Genomic DNA, 19832 nt, shown 5'->3' with positions numbered 1-19832 from the left:
AACTCACCTTTAAAGGCTGCTTTCACATGGCAAGCCCCATTTTTATTAGTTATGATAGACTTTTGAGTTAGAAGCACAAACCATCACATCATAAACAGGTGAATTAAATCCACACTAGGTCCCATTCCTAGAGCGTGCCCTCATAATCTTCCACGTGTTTATCTGCACAGTGTACCTTTAAGACATCCTCTTTTTGAGACACTGCAGCACAAACATGGTTTAAGGTCTACCCTGGCTTTTTTGCAGAGTTCAGTATGCAAAGAACTGCCTCCGCCTTGGCAGGGCTCACGTATTAGCCCGTAAGGTCTTGTAAAGTCCCTGCACACACAACAAGCTTTGAGCCTGCCTAACACAACCTGCAAGAGTAACATCCCATGGGGCAACAGCGTCTTTCATTGCAAGTTGATGGTGATGCATTTACCCTTTGTTCTCTTGGGAGTAGGTGAGAGCAGTCACCCAGGCGAGAGGAGGTGAAATATAAGTTAAAGCTTAAACAGGTTCAGACATGAATTCCTGTCACTGGGGAGAAGCTCCTGACTCCCAGGCTACAGACAGTTTCAGAAGGAGACAGTCTTGTAGGGAACTGCTGGAAAGACTTCACCAATGCATCGAGTAACAGAGAGTATCAAAGTCTTGTTAATGAGGGCTTGTGCCTTGCAGAAACATCTACACCCTGCTCCAGCTCCCAAAGGATATACTTAGTGTTAGTACAGCAGCCAAGGACAGCAACTCTGTCTTCTAGCCATCTGAATGGTCTTTCAAGGCATGAAGGGCACTCAACATCACAGAGGTGACCGCTGAACGTTGAACTTGACTGCATGGAGCTAGGACTCTCTTAGCAGCAGGGAGTATCTGGATGTAGCCTTTAGTGTGTATTTTATACCCCCTTTCTAACCCTCTCTCTATATTTCTGGGAAATGTTTGGTGCTGTAGGTATAGAAGATCTACCTCTGCCAGTGTCAACAAAGGAGACAAAAAAACTGGTGTTACTTTTAAAATTTGTAACCTACACATAGAGAATTTGAAGCTGCTATCTGGAGACAGCTTTGCAAGTCCTCATTATGTTTGTCTGCCTTCAGAGAACTTTTTAATAATTTATTTCAGATAATTAGTATTTATTAATTATCTTCTTACATCCAAGATATAATTTGAAATCTTTCCTCTTAATTTTAAAAAATGAAGCTCACTTCCTGACATATTTTAAATAATGAATGGAATTGTACTTTCTGACATGATTTATCATTCCAAGAACTGATAGAATATCATTATCTTGTTAGAACAATGCCTAGCTTTTTCTTACAGCAAGCATAGCAAAAGGAATATAATAAGATAGCTTAGCCTATCATGTTTGATTTCATCAAAGCATGATAGAAATACTAACAAATTGATCTTCACAATGTTAACGTGTGCTAAATAAGTGCTTATAACACATTGAGTAAATTACTAAGGGCAATATAGTGAGTTAGTAGCAGAATGATTGTTAAGGCTCTGTTTCCCTGATACCTGTCTGCTTTGGGTTTTTTTTAGGGACAAAGAGTACTTTTTGTATCAATATTTGCATTGTGCTAGAAAAAACACTCAAGGAAAGCACATTGTCTTCCAGGTTTAATGAGTGTTTTTCACGTTCTGCTCCATAATTTAAGACCATTTTAACAGCAAAAATAATTAGCAGCAGGCTTCTGCAGGTGCACAAGCGCTGTCTTTCTGTACGGTCCTCAGGCTCCGACTCTGACGCTGCCTACGGGAGCTCAGGCACTTGGCTCACATAGAGACATATAGGTAGCTATGCTTAGGTTACTGGATCTTAAACTGAATCCATCCCTGAGATGGAATCGGATCAGGAAGCATTCACAAAGCTAGAACGGAGGGTGAGTCCGTGTGCGCGATGTGCGATTGCTCCTGGGAAGCTGTGGTAAGCTCCCATCACTCTGCGAGAACTGAGTTGCTTCACGGTCCTGTGGCTTCTCACAAAGGGCTTTAGCACATAAGAGTGCAAACCCATCTCTGCTGCTCCAGCTGCCATCATCCGTGATATCCAACCGAGCCTTTACAGCAGATATGACAAACTTTATCTCCGGAGCACACCTCAATTCATAGAAAGGCTTGATAGAAATCCCTAAAGTTTGCAACCTCTATTTAACTCAACAGCTAACCATGTTTGCCTTGTCTGTCCCCTTTGAAGCCAGCTTGATTCAGCATTTCTGTGTCTAAGATGGTTACTCTGAGCTCCTGCTATGCCTTAAGTTAAGATGTGATCTTTCTCTGTCAGCAGCCCACCATTATATGGAGCTGTACTCATTTTCTTCTTTCTTTTCTGTGGTAAGATATTGAGGCGTGTGACATGCTAATTCATGGGCTGTGGGTCACTTCCTTCATGAGCGTTTATATAATGCCTTTTAATTAGCATATCCCTTTCTGCTTCCATGGGTTTTGCTGTCAGACATTTTTAAAGATACTGCAGTAAAACTTTACGAATTATTTCTCTTGAAAAATTATATTTTCTTAATAACTACAGTACTATGCTCATAACATTAATCTCCCTGTGATAAAGATGAAATGTGGTATAAAACCTGATGAATTTGGGAACATAATTCTTTGTAAAAAATATCCTCCTCCTATCCTGATGCCTACTGTAAGTTTTAGGGAGTGAGAGGCCCTCTTCAGGACACACCACAGAATTTCTTCCCTGGAAGAGTCAGTGAAAAAATTTGCAACATTATTTTGCCCCTGCCCATGGAAGGGAGGTTGGACTAGATGATCTTTAAAGGTCCCTTCCAACCCAAACCATTCTGTGATTCTATGATTCTGTGATTCATGAATACTTATATAAGTTCATACTGAGTGAAAACCCAAATTATTGAAGTTAAAAAGAACTTGTATCGAGTCCATAAACCAATCAATGAAATGAGAATGAAGATAATGAGAGCAGTAAAGAGATTCTAGATCTGCAAGGACTTGTGTAAGGGATACAAAATTTTCTTCTTCTTCCGATGGAGATCAGCAAATGTCAATGAATTTACATGAAGTCTCTTAGCTGTTACTAAACCCATGAGAAACAAATTCAAGCATGACAAATGAAGTCTTTTGATGTTCATGGAAACCTGCAATACAAGGTTAGACCAATTAGTGCAATGACTGTAAGTGTTAAGTGTAGACAACTAAAGTCACAGTCACTCCAGTGAAAGGGTTCATTTAAAATATAATTTATTACATCAGAGTAGCAATCTTAAGGATTGCACTAGACATTGTGGCAAATATGTTCAAGGGTCATAAGCCAGAGTTTATAAAAGTACAACCCATAATAATTTAAACTTGTATAGAAACATTCATTTAAAGTGTTTAACAAACATTAATTAATTAAGCTGTGTAACACCCCACTGTGAGCCTATGGGTAAGTCAAAGCATTCGTATCTCAATTTTACAGAAGGTTAAGCTGAAGTGCAGAGAGATTGATTTGCCTGAGGTCACACAGCAAGTCAGTGGAAAAACTGCAAATAGAATCAGCAGCCTGAAGTTCTCATTTCCCTGTTTTTACCACTTACATTACACTTCCCACTAGTAAAATGAAGGGGAAGAAAGAGGCGGCTGAAGTGGTGAGACTTGGAATATAGTTAACCCAGTTTTCTACACATGTTCTTGCTTTTTCTGCAGCTTAGGCACATATCAAAGGGATAGGCTGGTTTTAAATTATTTGGAACTTTATTCCTTCTCCATCTATCTTTTGCATGCTTTCTTTAAGGTGCAAACATTGAAATATTTGCAACTTCAGATTTAAATGTATCTGGGCAGTAAGGGGCAAGCCTCTTGAGTTTCAGGCGTGTAACTCTACACAGTCATCCTCTGTCCCACCGACGCTCTGTGTTTGCCCGCTGCACAGACATGGTCCTTGGTGTGCTCTTTGTTCTTGCCTAGCCTGGCTTATGGGCGGGCAGCCAGTTGCACCAGGAGTGTGAGTCGGGGATGAGGATGGAGACAGCAGCCCCATAGTCGCGTGTGTTTGACTTTGCAAAGCACCTCACCAAAAATGAGGACTGAGTTGCGGCTTAGTACCTCTCATGTTACCTGACGGGCACATGATACCGCGCACTAGAGAAAGTAGGGTTGTGTGCTTTGGTGTCAGGATAAAGTTGGTTATTGAGTACAGAGGGTGATGTCCTGCTAAAAAGCAGAGCCTTGGGCTGAGCAGGTATGTCCTGTTCCACTGAAAGGAGACTGTGAGGTGTTTGCAGTGAGAGGGTAAGAGAGATGCAGAGAGGAAGGTGTTCTTAGGTGAGACCTTGAAGTGGAGAGATTAAAGGAGGTAAAGAGTTGCTCTGGAAGGTGAAGGAACTGGGAAGGAAGGTTGTATTTTAATGCTTTCTTTTAGCTTTATATTTACAGTGATGTTCAAAAGGGGTTGATTATGAAGATGCTTCTTTGTAGGTTGAAGAAAAAGGCCAGAAGTAATTATTACTAGTTCCTTACAGATTGCCACAGGGTTTACCTAAAAATGCTCTTACATTGCCTTGGGAAAGTGTGTCTGATTTGGATTTCTTGCTCTTGTGCTTCCTAATGGACCACACCCTGACGCCTTACAGAAGAATAAACCAATTTACCATTACTGCCTTTTTCACCTATGGCTCATCAGCATTTCCTTAAGGTAAGGGCTGGGTAGCTGACATTCCCACACCACTCAGTGACAAACTCAGTGGGGGGAAAGAATGCAAATGCTTGGAAAAGGCATGAGACCAGGATGTGACATTTCTTGTGCTTGGAGGTCACATCAGTTCATCATGACATACTGTGTGTCCAGCCTATTCTCAGCACAGACAGGATCGATTATATAAATGTCTTTCCTTTGGAAGCAGTTGGAAAAAATGTAATATACCCTGAGGTACAAGCCCTGTGCAGGTATTTGCCTCACGATGGCGAATTCTGCATGGTGTGGGGTTTCAAATTGGTTTGGAGAAAGGAGGAATGATGTTAACAATCCATGGAAAATGGGAAGGTAGAAATTCACAGCGTCAAGAAGTTGATGCAGATGTTCCTGTGCTAAGTTTGTTATCAGCCTGTGCTGTAACAGCAAAGTTGGAATTCGCCATGTTAGTGCAAGTGTTGGAAAGTAAAATATGTGAGTACCTTTTGAAAGATCAGATCCTCGGGCTATAAACGGTGAATGATGTGCATTAGACGAGCCACTCCATTCCTGGCCTTCTCCTCTCCTTGGATGGCAGCTAGGGCACTGTGTCAGGTAGGCTGGAGAGATGACCTTGCCGTGCAGTTTTGAGGGCCTTTGCAACATCAGCTATGTTTAAAACTGCTTGATATGTTCTGTCTCAGGTTCCTCCCAAGCTATTGGTACCTCATTCCTGCGTCGGAGCTGTGGTGGTCTTCACAATACAGAGAGGGACATGCTGGTACTGCATGGCATCTCTTTGCTCTGCCGATGGCCATGTCTGATTTGAAGAGACAGATATATATATATGCATATATATACGTACTCCATGCTCCCCTTCTCTCTTCCTGTTCAGAAGATGATGCTTTAGTTCTTTTTTAGTGCTTTTACCAGAAAATATTAAGAATTTAGGGTCTGCATAGGAGGGAGAGAGTTGACCCTGTGAACAGCTATGATTAATCCTGAGGTGACTTAGTCACCCTGTCCCTAACTCCCCCCAGGATTTCTGTGCTTGCCCTCAGGCTCTTTCAGCTCTCTCTGGAGGAACTGCTGGCACGTGTGTTGTGTGAAGCCACTGGCCAGTGCTGTCAACCTGGGCTGGTACCTGGGGGCCGCAGATCTGGTGAAATGCCATAACTTGACCCCTTTGCCTTCTTCACAGCCCCATCTGCTTGTGCTGCCTCGCGCGTCGGAGCAAAACACCCGAGGGAGGAAGATGAGGAGGCAGATCTTTCTGGTTTTTAGAGTTTCAGCAAACTGGGTGCTGCTGGGAGGTATTGATGGGGTGGCCCTTGGCTGGGCTGCTATCTGCAGCTACCCCAAAGCCTGCAGGTCCCAAGACATGTGCTCTAAGCACTACAACTTCCATTTACCCTGCCTCCTCCCAACCTATTTATGTGCAGCTGCAGTGGAAAAGCCTATATAAACCTAATCTGACTTAGAAAGGATTATAGAATGATGCATCCTTTTCTGGTTCTGGTCTGGTATACAGAATTTCCCATCCATGTTCCACGGGAAATTGGTTTTGCAGCCGGTTCCTTTCCAAGATTTAAAAAAATAAAAAAAGGTGAAGAAATATATAATCTGATTTTTTCCCTATTACTCTTGCTTCAGAGATGAAAATATACCTGCAGTTTTGATATTGTATTTTACAGCCAGATTTTGACAAATTTTCCTAATTACCCCTATTTAAAGAAATCATATCTTGAGCTTTATTGCTTGAGCACTTGAGCAATAAAATCACACAATAAACAAATTATATAACTGAACAGTTTTCCGGTATTGAACTCTCTGTTACAGTTGTTTAAGTGCATGTTGGAACCATTCAAATGAAAGTCTGTTCATAACTTCTGTGACCCACAGTGGGGCTGCACGATCCTCCGACAGGATCGGAAATGCGCAGTAATAACTGTTAACTGCTGCACAGAAACAAGGGAAAATCTCTCCAGTAATGGCTTTACATCCAACGAATAAAGCCTCTTCCCAAAGGTATATGTTATTGTTGTCCATAAATAACTTTCGCAGTCTCCAACTGCAACATGGAGAGCAATACGCTGTGCTGGAAAAAGCTGAAAGTTTGTATTTAAGCTTATAGGAAAAGCATTTGAAACAAACCATCATTTTTCAAAGAAAACTGTCATTTTGTGAAAGGTCTGTTCTGAAGCACAGGAAACCTTGGCTTGGCCTCTTAGTGCTTCTTTAGCTGTCACTTCTGAACACTTAGTAAAATTAACAGCGCTTTCTCTTTACATAGTTTTCTACCAGAAAAAATCTGGGGACGGGTTCAATTACACGCCTGGTTGTCTGGAGGTGCAGAGCAGCCAGCGTGCGCTCGTGATCCTGCTCTGACTCTCGCCGATCGTGCATGGATCTGCAGGCACTGGCTGGCATGTTTAAACCGAAACCTCCCCACTGGATTTGGGGTTTGCTGCTCTGCTCTTCTGCAGCTTGAGCTTCAGAAACAGCACGAGCGGAACTGAGCGCGACATTTAAGCTGAACGAGGGTCGATTTAGATTAGATGTTAGAAAGAAATTCTTGACTGTGAGGGTGGTGAGGAACAGGTTGCTCAGAGAGGTTGTGGCTGCCCCTAGATCCCTGGAAGTGTTCAAGGCCAGGTTGGATGGGGCTTTGGGCAACGTGGTCTAGTGGAGGGTGTCCCTGCCCATGGCAGGGGGGGTGGAACTAGATGATCTTTGAGGTCCCTTCCAACCCAAACCAGTCTATGATGCTATGATTCTATGATTTACTGATTTAATCTGCTGTGCCCACTTTCAACTGTGTTTCTGTGCGTTATTGAACCTCACAGTTTCTTTTCTTTTTCTGTTGGAAACGCAGTTAGCAACCGTAGATGTTAACCGTAAGATATTGTCAATGGTGAATGCTTAAATCCAGACTGCGATGCTTATTTATGAATAAGAGATTAGAATATATAGGTAAAACTGTAGTACTACACTCAATATCATCACCAATAGGCTTAAATACTGACTTGGGTGTCTGACTTACTGCTTTCTAGTTTTCACTTGTTAACATAAGCATCACTCATATAGAGAGGGCTGCAGCAATTATTTTGTCCTCTCTGTGCACAGCAATCTGTGCTGAATATTTTATTCTCCCCAGATTTTGGACAGCTTCCTTGGAGGCAGATATTCCTAGCTGAGAAGTTTGAGAGAGCTCTGAATGTATTTTGGGTATATTACAAAAACCAATCATGATACTATTGTACAGCACATCCAGAAGTACTCAAAACCATTTTTGTTTCATACATCTAAACAACTATTGCGGGAGTCATTAATTACTAACCATTCAGTTATTATTACAGCGTGTAGACTGTTTCAGAGCTTTTTTTGATAAAAAGATATCATTTTGCTCAGGTATGTACCTGCTTTGTAATGGTTCCTGCCCCAAAGAGTTTACAACCTAGATGCACAAAGGATCATAGGATCATTGGATAGTTCAGGTCGGAAGGGACCTCAAAAGGTTTTCTGGAGCAAATAGAAGGGATTTGCCTGAGCTCAAGAATCAAGACAGGTTAATAAAAGAAACTGTATTTCTTGCTGCCTACTTTGGTACATGTTCTACCGGAGTACGCTGCTTTTAATAGATTTAGGAACATTTATCAGCTGTAGGCTTTTGGCAGAAGACTGCTTCCCTGGCTTGCACTGCACCGTTTCACTGCCTGCATGGAACAGAGAACCTGTTCTCTGCTTCTGCGGTAATTCTTTCTGTTGGGTTAGCATCTATGTTTCTCATGCACCAAAAGCTTATGTTTGAAAACCTTGCCACAGGGCTCCTAAATTTCATTTTGACTTGACATATCTTGGTGTTACCACTGCCAATTGTAAAAAATAAGCCTTGAGCTTTTCCTTTATTGTTGAATCTCACACCACCTTTATTAGTGCTGACCCAAGGCAAATACGTGTGGAGCCCTGGGGATGAGATATAGCTGAAATGGGAAAGGCATTTTTGACTGCTGCTGCACTGAGGGATGCTAATGGGGGCAGGTTTGAGCTCACCATGACCGTAAAGCTAGGTACCAGCTTGATAACTGGAGATCTGCCATTTCTCACACAGGGTCTGTGCCATAGTCCTGCTTCAGTTGAAAACTCATCCAATTTCAAGTTAAGTTTCTTTTCTCTTACTTTTTATTTTTTTTTCTCTCTGATAATGGCTGTTTTACTCAATATGGAAACATTTTGCTTGAAAAACCCACAAAACATGGTTGCGTTTGGTGAAGTATGTTATTTAACCTCTCTTTGGACCGCTTCCATGGGCAGGGCCCTCAAAGCCCTTTACTGGCAGGCTGGCGTGATCTCTGATCACTTCCCTGCTACTTCTGCTGCCTGAATCAGTTTTCCTTCTTGAACAACATCCTGCACAATCCTCCTTACTCCTACCTTATAATTCAGACCAGATGGCTGAAGCTGACCCAGCATAATCTGCTCCCCAGGATATAAATGATGCCATTTAGACGTACGCTGCAATGTTCCCTTAGTTAAAAAAAGGACTTGCAGGAAGAGCCTGTAACAATTGACTTTATTTTGATTCGCAGTGTTCTGCCAGACAGTAGCCATTTGGGCTGGGTTACACAACATTAAAAGGTACGTATCAGACACTATCCTACACATAGACGAAAAGACTGCCCCAAATTTCCCGGAAAGGAAACAGCTTGTGTTTGCATGTGCCTTAGACCCCCATTCCACCTTGTCCCTGAATGCCCTGGAAAAACAGATGGGAGTTATACCGCAAAGCAAGTCGGGGCACCAGCACAGCATAGGAAAAATGAATTCCATGGCTAAGGACCTCTAGAAGGAAGGGGAAAAAAAAAAAAAAAAGCAAGCTTTTTTTTTAATGCTATAGAATATTAGTTCCAATTTTCAGTTTGGGTCTACAGAAAGACGATGCACAGGGAACTCGTTTCTTGGGTAATGGGATTCTACGTTGTTAATGACATTACAGTTAATTGCAAAAACGTACAGCTATCTGCAGGAGCAACAGACTATTACTGCAGATCCCAGAACATTGGTGCCATTTCTAAATGGTCTCAAGACATCATCTACATAGAGTGAAGAGGGGTGGCGGCAAGATGTATGCGTCACGAGGAAATCCTTTGTCATTGCTAAGCACAGATGAAGGTAACAGCTTTTGGAACAGCCGTCAGCACAGCGTGCTCCCTTCCTGGAGGTCAAAACATGCTGTGGTGGGTAGGTGTCTGCAAGTTGAGTGGACTTTGGATAAGGTTTGGTGCATGGAATAGTTTGCCCTGCTCGCTTACAAGTGGCCACATGTACTGTCAAGGCACTGGGGAGCAGCATTTGCTGACACATGCAGAACAACTTTAGGCTAAGCGATGTACAAGATTATCCTTTTAAGCTTAATTGTTTGTGTTCTATAAAATATAGATGGTATCAGAAAGCCTAGCATCAGCTTGTTTGTTACTGGAATACAGACATTCCTCTTCCTCCCCTCAGTTTTGTAAATGCAAAAGAGATACAAGATATTTTTCTCTCCACTCCTGCTCTGGTTTTCTTTATACCCTATCTTCTGAATCCTGAGTTCGGCACTCTGCCAGTCTATCCTCACTGTAGAGCTGCGTTGTAAACCTGTACCAGCTCAAGTTGAGCCCCTCTGCATTTTGCACCATGTTACTTGGAAAACCTATCTTTTGCTATTCTCGCTTCCTAACCCTTTGCGTCAGTTAGGTACGTGCAAAGTGCAGCTACGGGTCAGCTGGTGTTAAAGAGATACAACGGGGTGATCCCAGCTGCTCAGTGCGCTGGGATGCGTATGCCTTGATGGCTAAATTTCTGACTGTGCATAAAAGTACTGCGATGCATTTGGTACCTGCCAGCGCTTCTCTGTGTAGGTGAAAATCATGCAGATGCCAAAGCTGTCTCATATACTTCATCGAGCCTTGGGGCTACCGGCTGGGTTACGCTGATTTACTCAGCTGAAGATGGGTCAGTAGTAGAGAGGACATAAATAGGAGCAAATGCTGACTACCTTTCCCTTCTGACTTTAAGTTACACCAGCGAGTATCTTGAATAAAGGAGGAAGGTTGTAGGAGTGAGTGGCTCCTGCCTCATTCCTAGCACACCAGGGCATCATTCCAGATCTGCTCGTGCAGCTGCATCTACCTTGCCCGGCAAAGAGGGTGTTTGAAAATGGAATAACGTTGCCCTGAAGCCACTGTAAATGGGTTATTGATCACAAAGGGATGGACACACCTGGGGTGCTTGTTTGTGGGCTTCCGCAGTTCAGCCCTGATGGGTTGCTTCTCTTTGAGGCCTTGTGCAATTTTCTCGGGCAACACTATATGGTTCTTCATGTTTGTTTTGCTTTGAAATGAAAGGAAGTATGAAAGTGTATGCTATTATTATTCTCTTCCTTTAATCTTTGCTCAAAAGTTAGTCCTCTCAGACCTTTAATCATCCGTCTTTGTCTGAATTCCCTTCAATTTACTTCTGTCTTTCTGGTGCTGAAGTGCTTACAGATGAATGAGAAATTGTATTGCTTTATCTTATTTTCCCTCATTAGAATGCTGGCGAAAGCCCATGGTCACAGAAGACAGAAAGTAGTTTGGGTTATTCAACAGTTTTGACTTTTCATATTATTTAACCCCTTTGCTATGAGAGTGGTAAAGTGTTCCTGTAACGAATGGATATTGTGATGCATATAAATTGAAACAGAAACTGCACTGGAATAACGGTCGTAGGAGTGCAGCACCGATCACTCCAAAGTCAGAAAATGGCAGAGGTTAGGCAGCCTGTTCGGCTTTATCTGGTCATACGTTTTTCTTTCTACGTAGCCACTGTCTGAAAGAAAGGTTGCTCTTCTAGGTGAATACATAGAATACATTGTGTTCTCCAGTTCTTATTCTTTGTCCAAATTAATTTTGTTTAAATTTTCTTGAAAAAAAAAGAAAATAAAAGGTAACAGTGTGCACAAGTCAAATTGAACCTCAATAATTAATATATATTTTTTAAACAGTAGTAAGGAAAACAAGACTTCACACTGAGAAGTGGATCCAGCTTTAGTAGAAGAAAGCGCTCCCTGGCATATGTCTAACGATTAGACCCTGCTCGCTCTTGCACAGGTCTGTAAGACAGGAGAGGGGGGTCCTGGCAATTTGCCTGCAGGGCACAGACGCAGTGATTTGCAGTGTACTTGTCCGTGGGCATTTGTAAAGTGAAACTGATGAATTCTCTACCGTGCTGATGTAGAGAAAATTTGTTTTCCCACTTCCCCAGTGACGGAATTATCCAAAATAGAATATATCATGGTATCTTTAGGATTACTTCATATTAGAACGTATACAATTTCTCATATGCAATTTATCTTTATACAGCAAAACTGACAAAATATTTGGGCTAGGCTAAAGGAAGAGCAAGCAGAGTTTATTAAATAAAGTAAGTAATCTCTTAAGAAGTAAATGAGCAAATTCAGTCGGACTGAAAATCCAGTGAGATTCACAGACACTTTAAACAAACATGAATTCATCGTTTAACAAAATGTTTAGAGTGGAACAGAGATTTGAACAGTTCATCTGGAGAGGTGTTTTGTGCTCACGGAGTTCATCAATAGTAATATTGCCATTTCTAAATGAAATCTGAACTTGTTTTCATGGTAGGGAGGGGATATAGTGCCAAGAAATACTCTGTACAGATTTCATTTAAGATTTTAATCTTTTTGTTGAATTATAATCCTGTAAGCCCCCACTAGGAGCCAGACTGTATTTTGGTCATTTTGCATAGCAGTTACCATGCTTTAACTTTTTATGACCTTGGCTCCAAGCTTGATTCTACAGCTGCTTGATCCCATCCCCTCCTTTACACCTCTTTTCCCATCCTCAGTAGTATTCAGCCGTTTTCCTCTCCTACTGCGATTGCACCTCTCACATAATGGAGATAAGTCGATAGAGCAGGTTTTACTCCGAGCAAATTACAGATCTTATTTTCTGCTAACCTTGATTGACTGCAAGTTACTGGCTGCCCTTGTTCCATAGAAATGGCAATTTTAGCTTACGGAATAACAAAGCAACCAACCGAGTGAATCGTCTGTGCTTTCTTCTGTAACCGCATAAGCACACTGAAACGCTCTTCTCCGCACACCAGTGATCATTATTCCAGTGAAAGCAACCCACGGCCTCCTCGGAATAGATAAGGACCTTTACAAAGAGACCGAGGCTTTAATATTTATTTTGCACACGTGCATACACATGCAAATGTGGCTCAGACGTCATTTTTAATGAAAACACTAGGGTGAGGCAGTCTTTAAAGTTAGAGCGAAAGCACTCTTCGGCTGTTGCTTGATTGACGACTGTCAACCCAATTAATACTCTGATAACGACAGCTATGCCAGCTGAATGCCACTGCCAGAGGGCAATTTCTAGTTTATTTCTGCAAAGTATTTATCTAGAGATAATTACATATTAGCCTGATATGTTTTACTTGCAGCTGCAATACAAATTGACCTGGCATCGAACCATATATTACAACTGTTTGCAATTGTACTATGAGCGTTCAAAGTGACCGTAAAAAATCCCCCCCAACGAGAATGGAGAAACTTCCATTCTCATTTCAACTCTCTCATAGCTTTTCATTTTAAAAGTAGGTCCTAGTTTTAATAGTGAAGTTAAATCTTCTTAGCAATATGAAACATAAATTCTTACAACTATTTCTGTGACATAGAAGTTAGTATCTACTTCCTATGGATCACAGTTATTAATGCTAAAATTAAAATTTCTGATTAATTTTTCCCATTGTACATGAGAAATAGAGTACATAATGAGTCGGAAAGCTGTAAAAGGAGTTAAAAGAAAAGTTCAGTTTCGATTGTTACTAAAGAGGGAAGAAAGACTCTGAGAAATCTGGCCAGAGACTTCATGCGAGGATGAGCACAGACCCAGCAGAGTACTTTTGGCTGTCCCTTGAAAGATGCAGAAATCAGAGTGCCTCTGCTGTGTGCCTCCCTGGGCCTCCTCCTGCTCCTTCAGTTCTGCTAGGCACACGCGACCAGGTTCAGTCTCCTGTCGTGTGAGACAGCATATAACAGAGAATGCAGACGTACCTCCATGGTATTATAGTCAGGAACGATGTCTTCCTGGCCCAGATGTGGGATCTCACCCTGTATGACAATACGCCCAGCTGCCTCTGAAGTTCAGACACGACCCCAGTATTTTCTTCTTTGCCAGACAGGCTCTATGGCTAATGCTGGAAGGTTTTTCTTTTCTGGTCTAAGAAGCTTTTCTGGGAAACTCTTTTCTTGTAGACATGCTGGACCATCCTGGGATGTTTGGGCTCTTGATATTGTCAGGTATAGATTTATCACAGCTTCCATTGAGTAATGTTTTCTGATTGTCTCATTACCTTGGGGCTACTATTAATTCAATCCAATATAAGGTAACATGCAAATAGAACATTTCTTCACAAAATACAAAATAAAAAACTACAGTCACAAATGTTTATGAAAGACATTGTGTAGGTACAGTTAAGCTTGATTTTCCCCTATAATTTCTTCACGTAATATCAGAAAGGTTTCTCTGTCCCCCTTCTCTTCCTTTCCCGACACCTACCTGTTGATGGTCATGCCTTCCCACACTTTTTACGCCTTAGGTAGTGCTCGTTAGAAAGAGCCATTCGTTGAAAGCGTAGTAGTTTTTATAACCAGTCCCCCCTTTGAACTCCCAGGGGATATCCAGGCACATGCAATCTTTCTCCCTGAAATGGTTTTCTTTCTTTCTTATCCAGGAGAAAGCATGTTCATTGTTCTTAATTAAAATAATGTGATTTTTTTTTTTCTTTTTTCTTCTTTGGTAAGTCTAGTATCTCTGTTAGACAATGTGTTAACTCCTGTTTGTGACTATCTGACTAACACCTTGTTGGCACAAGGAAGGGAAACACTTTGTTCTCCTCTCCTTAGGTCATTGCATGCACAGGTTTCAGTGAAAGTGTTTTCACTGCTGGCTCTTGCATATCTGTTCAGTGATAGAAACGTCTGAATGGGATATTAAGAGCTGGCTTGTTGCTTTGTCTTGGTTGAAACCAAACGTTAACTAGCCACTTCTGAATGACAACAGGTTGAAGTGATGAATCCACAAAGTCTTGCTTCAAGTTGTGCATCCTACTTAAAAAAAATCCCAAATGCACCTGCAGATAGGGCTGGGAGTGGCTCAAGTGCCTGGGATGGCATTCCGACAACAAGCTTCTCTTAGGGTGTTTTAAATCTACAAATTTCTACTTTATTGTTCAAAACGATCTGTGACTGACTTCTCTGTGTGTAAGGGTCTGTTCTACCTCTATTGTTCAGGTGTGCATGTAACATGTTCCTTCAATCTCTTCTTATAAATATTATTCCTTTACTTCTTTGAAATGATATGTAAGAACCTCTTGAAAATGAGAATATGCCTCAAGAATCTCACTGGCATTTTAGAAAACAAATTTGCATCTTGGTGCTGTGTACTAGAAATGTAATAGGTGTTTATCATTATGATGATAATGTGTGAGTATATATCGGCCAAAGGAAAACACCAAGGATTCGAAAGCCAACGTGTCAAATAATGTGTTTTACTTGTTCCTCTTTACCAACAGATATTCAAGAGTTTTATGAAGTGACGCTGCTAAATTCCCAGAAAAGCTATGAGCAAAAAATAGAAGAGGCAAATCAAGTTGCAGAGAAATGGGAGAAGACAACATCTGCTACAGACCATGAAAATCTGCAGAAAAACCAAGAGGTAATTTAACAGATTAAGAATTAAAATGTATATAACGAGTGAGATATCTCAAGCCTGCAAAAGGCCATGCAATGATTTATAAGATTGAAGGAATGACCTTAATTAAGGAATTAGATTTGGATATGGAAGATGTATAGTGTTATCTCTCTGACCTTGAATATGTCGCTAACTTCTTTATCCTTTCAATTGCCATCTGTCAAAGAGGAAGTAAAAAACTTTCTTTTTCTCATCTTTGGTGTACTTTACCTGACACTTGGTGTCTGTGATTACCCCCAAAAGAGAATGTATCTCCTTGACTTACTAATAACCACTGAGGTTATTAATACTCCAGTGATTGTATCCTGTGCAAAAATTGTAATAGGACTTTTCATATTTCTGGGATTGACATTGGGCTGACTTTTTCTGTAGCCCAAGTACACAGAGATATCAACCAAAATAGTCTCTGTATGAGGAACTGCTATATAGAAGAAGGTTATACACCTTTGCTTTTCTTCTGTAGCCAGTGGAAGGATTCAAAACCTTTCTTTGTCACCACTGGCTCTAATCTGTCTTTGCCTGCCTCTAGATTATTATTAACTAAATTAGCAATCTAAACTAATTGCCTCCCACCATGTTTGTACTTCAAAGACAAAAACAAAACCCACAGAACCAAGCATTGAATTGCTCTGTTCTTAAACAGTGAGACAGAAATAGAGTGGGCATGGACTGCAAACTGCAAATCTCCAGACCAAAATCAAAGATGAGGGAAATGTATAACAATTTCCATTGTTGTTATGGTTTGAGAGGAACTGCAAGTTTTAAAAGTTGTTCCAAAACACTTTCCATAGGCATGACTATTTTTAAGAGCTTTCCTCTTTTTAAATGTAAAACCCAGAAAGAAATTGTAGTTCTACATGACATTTCGTATGTGATTCTTTAAAAAGATAAATCGGAATTGCAGGCGGCTAGAACAAAACTCTCTGAAGAAATGAAGAAATTTATTGTAAAAATTAATTAGCAAAAGAAGCTTGCAGAATTAATGAGAACAAGCATTCTGATTTTGAGTGAAATCGGAACAAATGAGTCTTAACTTTAATGTAGGATATATCCCATGAATGATTTAACATTTGAGTCCCAGCTTGAAGACGCAGCAAGCTAATCTCTGTCTTTTTTTTGCACAAAGCTATATGCTTTAAAATGGTGAAAGTGTATTCCAGCATGTTATCTCTTGAAGCACCTGAGAAAGACAGTGGATCACAGACTCTCTTTTCATTCCGGCCTCATCAAAGTATTTGACCCTCAACCCCATTTCCCTTAACCTCCTTGATGTCTAAGAGATGTGCTGCTAGTCTGGTCCAGAGGAATTTAAACTCCAAGTTCTGTGCTGAAAGTAGTAGAATATATAGGGCTAACTCCAAACTTTGCTCATCTTATGAAAATGATGTTTGGATTTAAAGCAAAACAATAGAAAACTATTGCTTAGAAACTGGAATAGCCATTTCAAGCCAAGGTGCTGGCAGTCAGAGCCCAGGGTACCATCATTTTCAAATTTGCTGTCTATCCATAAATTTCATCAGTCTAATGGGTGCACAAAGTGTTTAGTCCCTTTAAAAATTATGCCTATATGTGTTTTATGGGTCCAGCTGCAGACACAACAGGCTGGAAGTGTAGGCTTTGGGTTTTTTCCTTTCAACAGCACAACATACTATCGGCAGTTCCGAGTCAGAACTGATTAGCACATGCTGAATATACCAGCTGCTGTACAAATCCAATACGGTACTTTGCTTTCTATGAGAAATTGCCCTACGAAAATGTAACTGGATGATCTAATACATCACACAAATTCTTATTCATGGTCTATTCCTTATAGGAACTGAAGGTTTTGTACTTTCCTTTTCCATTCTCAATTACATGTCCCAAATGTGGAAAGAAAAAACCTCCCCTCTTTCATGCAGTGTTCCTCTGCAACAAAAGCCCAAGTATGATCATTGAGTCCAGAGGCCAACCTCCTTTTATGCCTTCCACTCGAAACCTTCCTTGGCTGTCTATATGTTAATTTTCTACATAAAATGTCCTTTTTCTGTATTTATGTTCGATCTTAATTGTTGATTAAAAAAGGAAAGCGCATTTCACTGTCCAGGTCAGGTATCCTGCGACCTCTTCTTTGTGTTGATATATATTGTATATATTCTATATATGTAAAAGTGTAGACTTTCAGATAACAGAAAATGTTTTAGATTGTTGTTTGCAATACCGTACAAATTTCCCATACAGAGATGGCTGGCCTCTATCCTCTCTCACCTGGCATCTGTGATCACCACAGTGGTTTGTAACAAACTTACGCTAGAACTTACCGTGTACTGGGAATGGATCTTCAGCAATTAAGAGAGGTGAAAGGATCATGACCCATCCTATAACCTCCCATCCTTCTCAGGGAGTCTCTCAGAAGAAGGACATCTCTAAAACTTGGAGACTTTAATTTTGAATGGCTTTTGAAAAAGCAAATGAAAAGTCAAGGGAATATATATTGCTCACCACATGTGCCAGAACCAGTTACATCTAAATTATTAGCGTGAATGACCACACATAGAACCCCATGGCTACAAACAATGGAATTAACAAAACATGTCTTGGGGTCCAGTGATAATTGCTGCTTTTTTTTTTTTCTTTTTTTTTTTTTTTTTTTTCTTCCTAGTTTCTTTACTTGCATGCTTCTAGTTAAGCTCTGTGCTGTTCAGGTATTGATCCTGAAGGGGCTCCTGAAATCGATAAATGTTTTGGTATGGCTTATGCATTTGAACACCACGTCCTTGATTTTTATTCCACTGTTAATGGCTTTCTGGGTCATTAGAATGTTAGGTGATATTAATTTTTCTGGATGCAAAATGCAACATTACCTATCATCATATTTTTATTATTGCATTTCACCCTGTACAGAAACTAAATATATGTGGCAATGTATCTGGCAGAGCTGTAAATATCATAGACCAAAATAATTTCAGTGGGTGGGTGTTGGTGTTAGTGAATAAGGAAGACAGACATATATGAATATTTTTTGCGTGAATCTATCCCTGTTGTTTTCCCTCCTGTAAATTCAACTTGACAAAATCAACTTAAATTGGTGGATAGTTTCAGAATCAATGAAACTGTTTGGGGCAAGTTCACAAAAAATGTTTACTGAGCTCTGCTTGTGAAGGCTTTTATTTGTTTCATATATTCATACAGTAAGCAGGGAATGTGACATGTCAGTTAATAAATGAAAAAGTCCAACATGTTAGTCACGATGTAGGAACTCTAGAATACCGTTCTGAAGAAAACATGAAAAAATTCATGTTGTCCATTCTCTTGCTCTAGGCCAGATCTACTGTATTTGAACTGTTCCTGACATATGTTTATCTAATGTGTTCTTTAAAACCTCCCACGGTGGAAAGTCAACAACTTCTCCAGGCAACTTATTCCCTCACCGATAGAAAGTCTTTCCTGATGACAAACTGGAGATTCTCTAACTGCAATTAGAACCCATTAGTTTTTGTTCAATTCGCAGTAGATGTGGAGAACAGTCTATTCACCTCTGTTCCAAAAAGCACTTAAACATGTGTTTAACTAATCATACATAATAGCAGGAGCTTCCAGCTTCTCTGCCTTTCTTTCTCTCACTCTTTTAAAATGACCTTTGTGACCTGCTTTTCCTCAGCAGCGTTGTCATTTTAGGTAATACGCTCGTGTAACAACAAATGGTGGGTCCTAATGAAAAATCTGGTCTTTCGGAAAAGAAAATATTTAGTTGGCTTAGACTCTTGTCAAAAGAGCTGTACTTGGAGAAGTGAAATATTTTAGTTTAAAAAAAAAAAAAGACTTGTGGCACTGTGGAAGGCAATTAGTCTTGACAGCACAGACACTATATATCTCTATATATATCTCTATATCTCCATGCATATAAAAAAACCTCCTGGAAACTACTCTGCAAGATTTGTTTATTAATGAAAATACTAACTCAGGATTTGGGAACTGCAGGTTTTAATTCCTTGCTGTTCTGGGTACTTTCTGAAGGAACTGTATGTGAGGTTTGAGAGGAGGACTGAAGAACTGAGTCACAGAAGGGAACTGGGAATTATAGTGTCTGAGGTATCTCATCATGGCCAGGTATCACTTAAGGACCATATGTTGTGGTGCACTGCATAGGAAGAAATTGATGTCCAGGATTAAGGTCCACAAATCCAGAACACACCTATAATAAATTAAAAAAGGGAGCAAGATGTCATTCCCTTAAAATCTGCATCGTTAAGACGCTGGTACCTTATCCCAATTAAGGCTCAGAATCATGACCTCTTTTCTGTAAATAAGACCATAGCAAGACTTCTCTTGCAACTTGTGTAAAGGCATTGCTGATAGAATTTTCCTTTTGAAGAAGCTATTTGGTTAGGACATTTTCCAAGGATGTGGAAATCCATATTCATCTCCCTTCTTGA

At 40.5% G+C, this 19832-nt stretch overlaps 2 protein-coding genes across 5 annotated transcripts in view; one reads left to right on the top strand and one right to left on the bottom strand.

Annotated features, from left to right (window-relative positions):
• Positions 1-8781, bottom strand: part of LOC104636609 (transmembrane protein 126A) — a 130507-nt gene extending 121726 nt beyond the window's left edge. The window contains exon 1 of the mRNA XM_075742505.1: positions 8776-8781. The gene's annotated coding sequence lies outside the window, so the exon portion shown is untranslated. The remainder of the gene's footprint in view (positions 1-8775) is intronic.
• The window catches only part of DLG2 (discs large MAGUK scaffold protein 2), a 1060789-nt gene that overhangs the window by 113884 nt on the left and 927073 nt on the right, over positions 1-19832 (top strand). For all 4 annotated transcript variants that reach the window (XM_075742480.1, XM_075742449.1, XM_075742451.1 and 1 more), the window contains exon 4: positions 15242-15384. In XM_075742480.1, coding sequence (XP_075598595.1) covers positions 15242-15384 — 143 coding nt within the window. The remainder of the gene's footprint in view (positions 1-15241; positions 15385-19832) is intronic.

Source organism: Balearica regulorum, chromosome 1 (genome assembly GCF_011004875.1).
Source record: "Balearica regulorum gibbericeps isolate bBalReg1 chromosome 1, bBalReg1.pri, whole genome shotgun sequence".
Classification (NCBI taxonomy): Eukaryota; Metazoa; Chordata; class Aves; order Gruiformes; family Gruidae; genus Balearica; species Balearica regulorum.
This window is presented reverse-complemented; position numbering and strand designations above follow the sequence as displayed.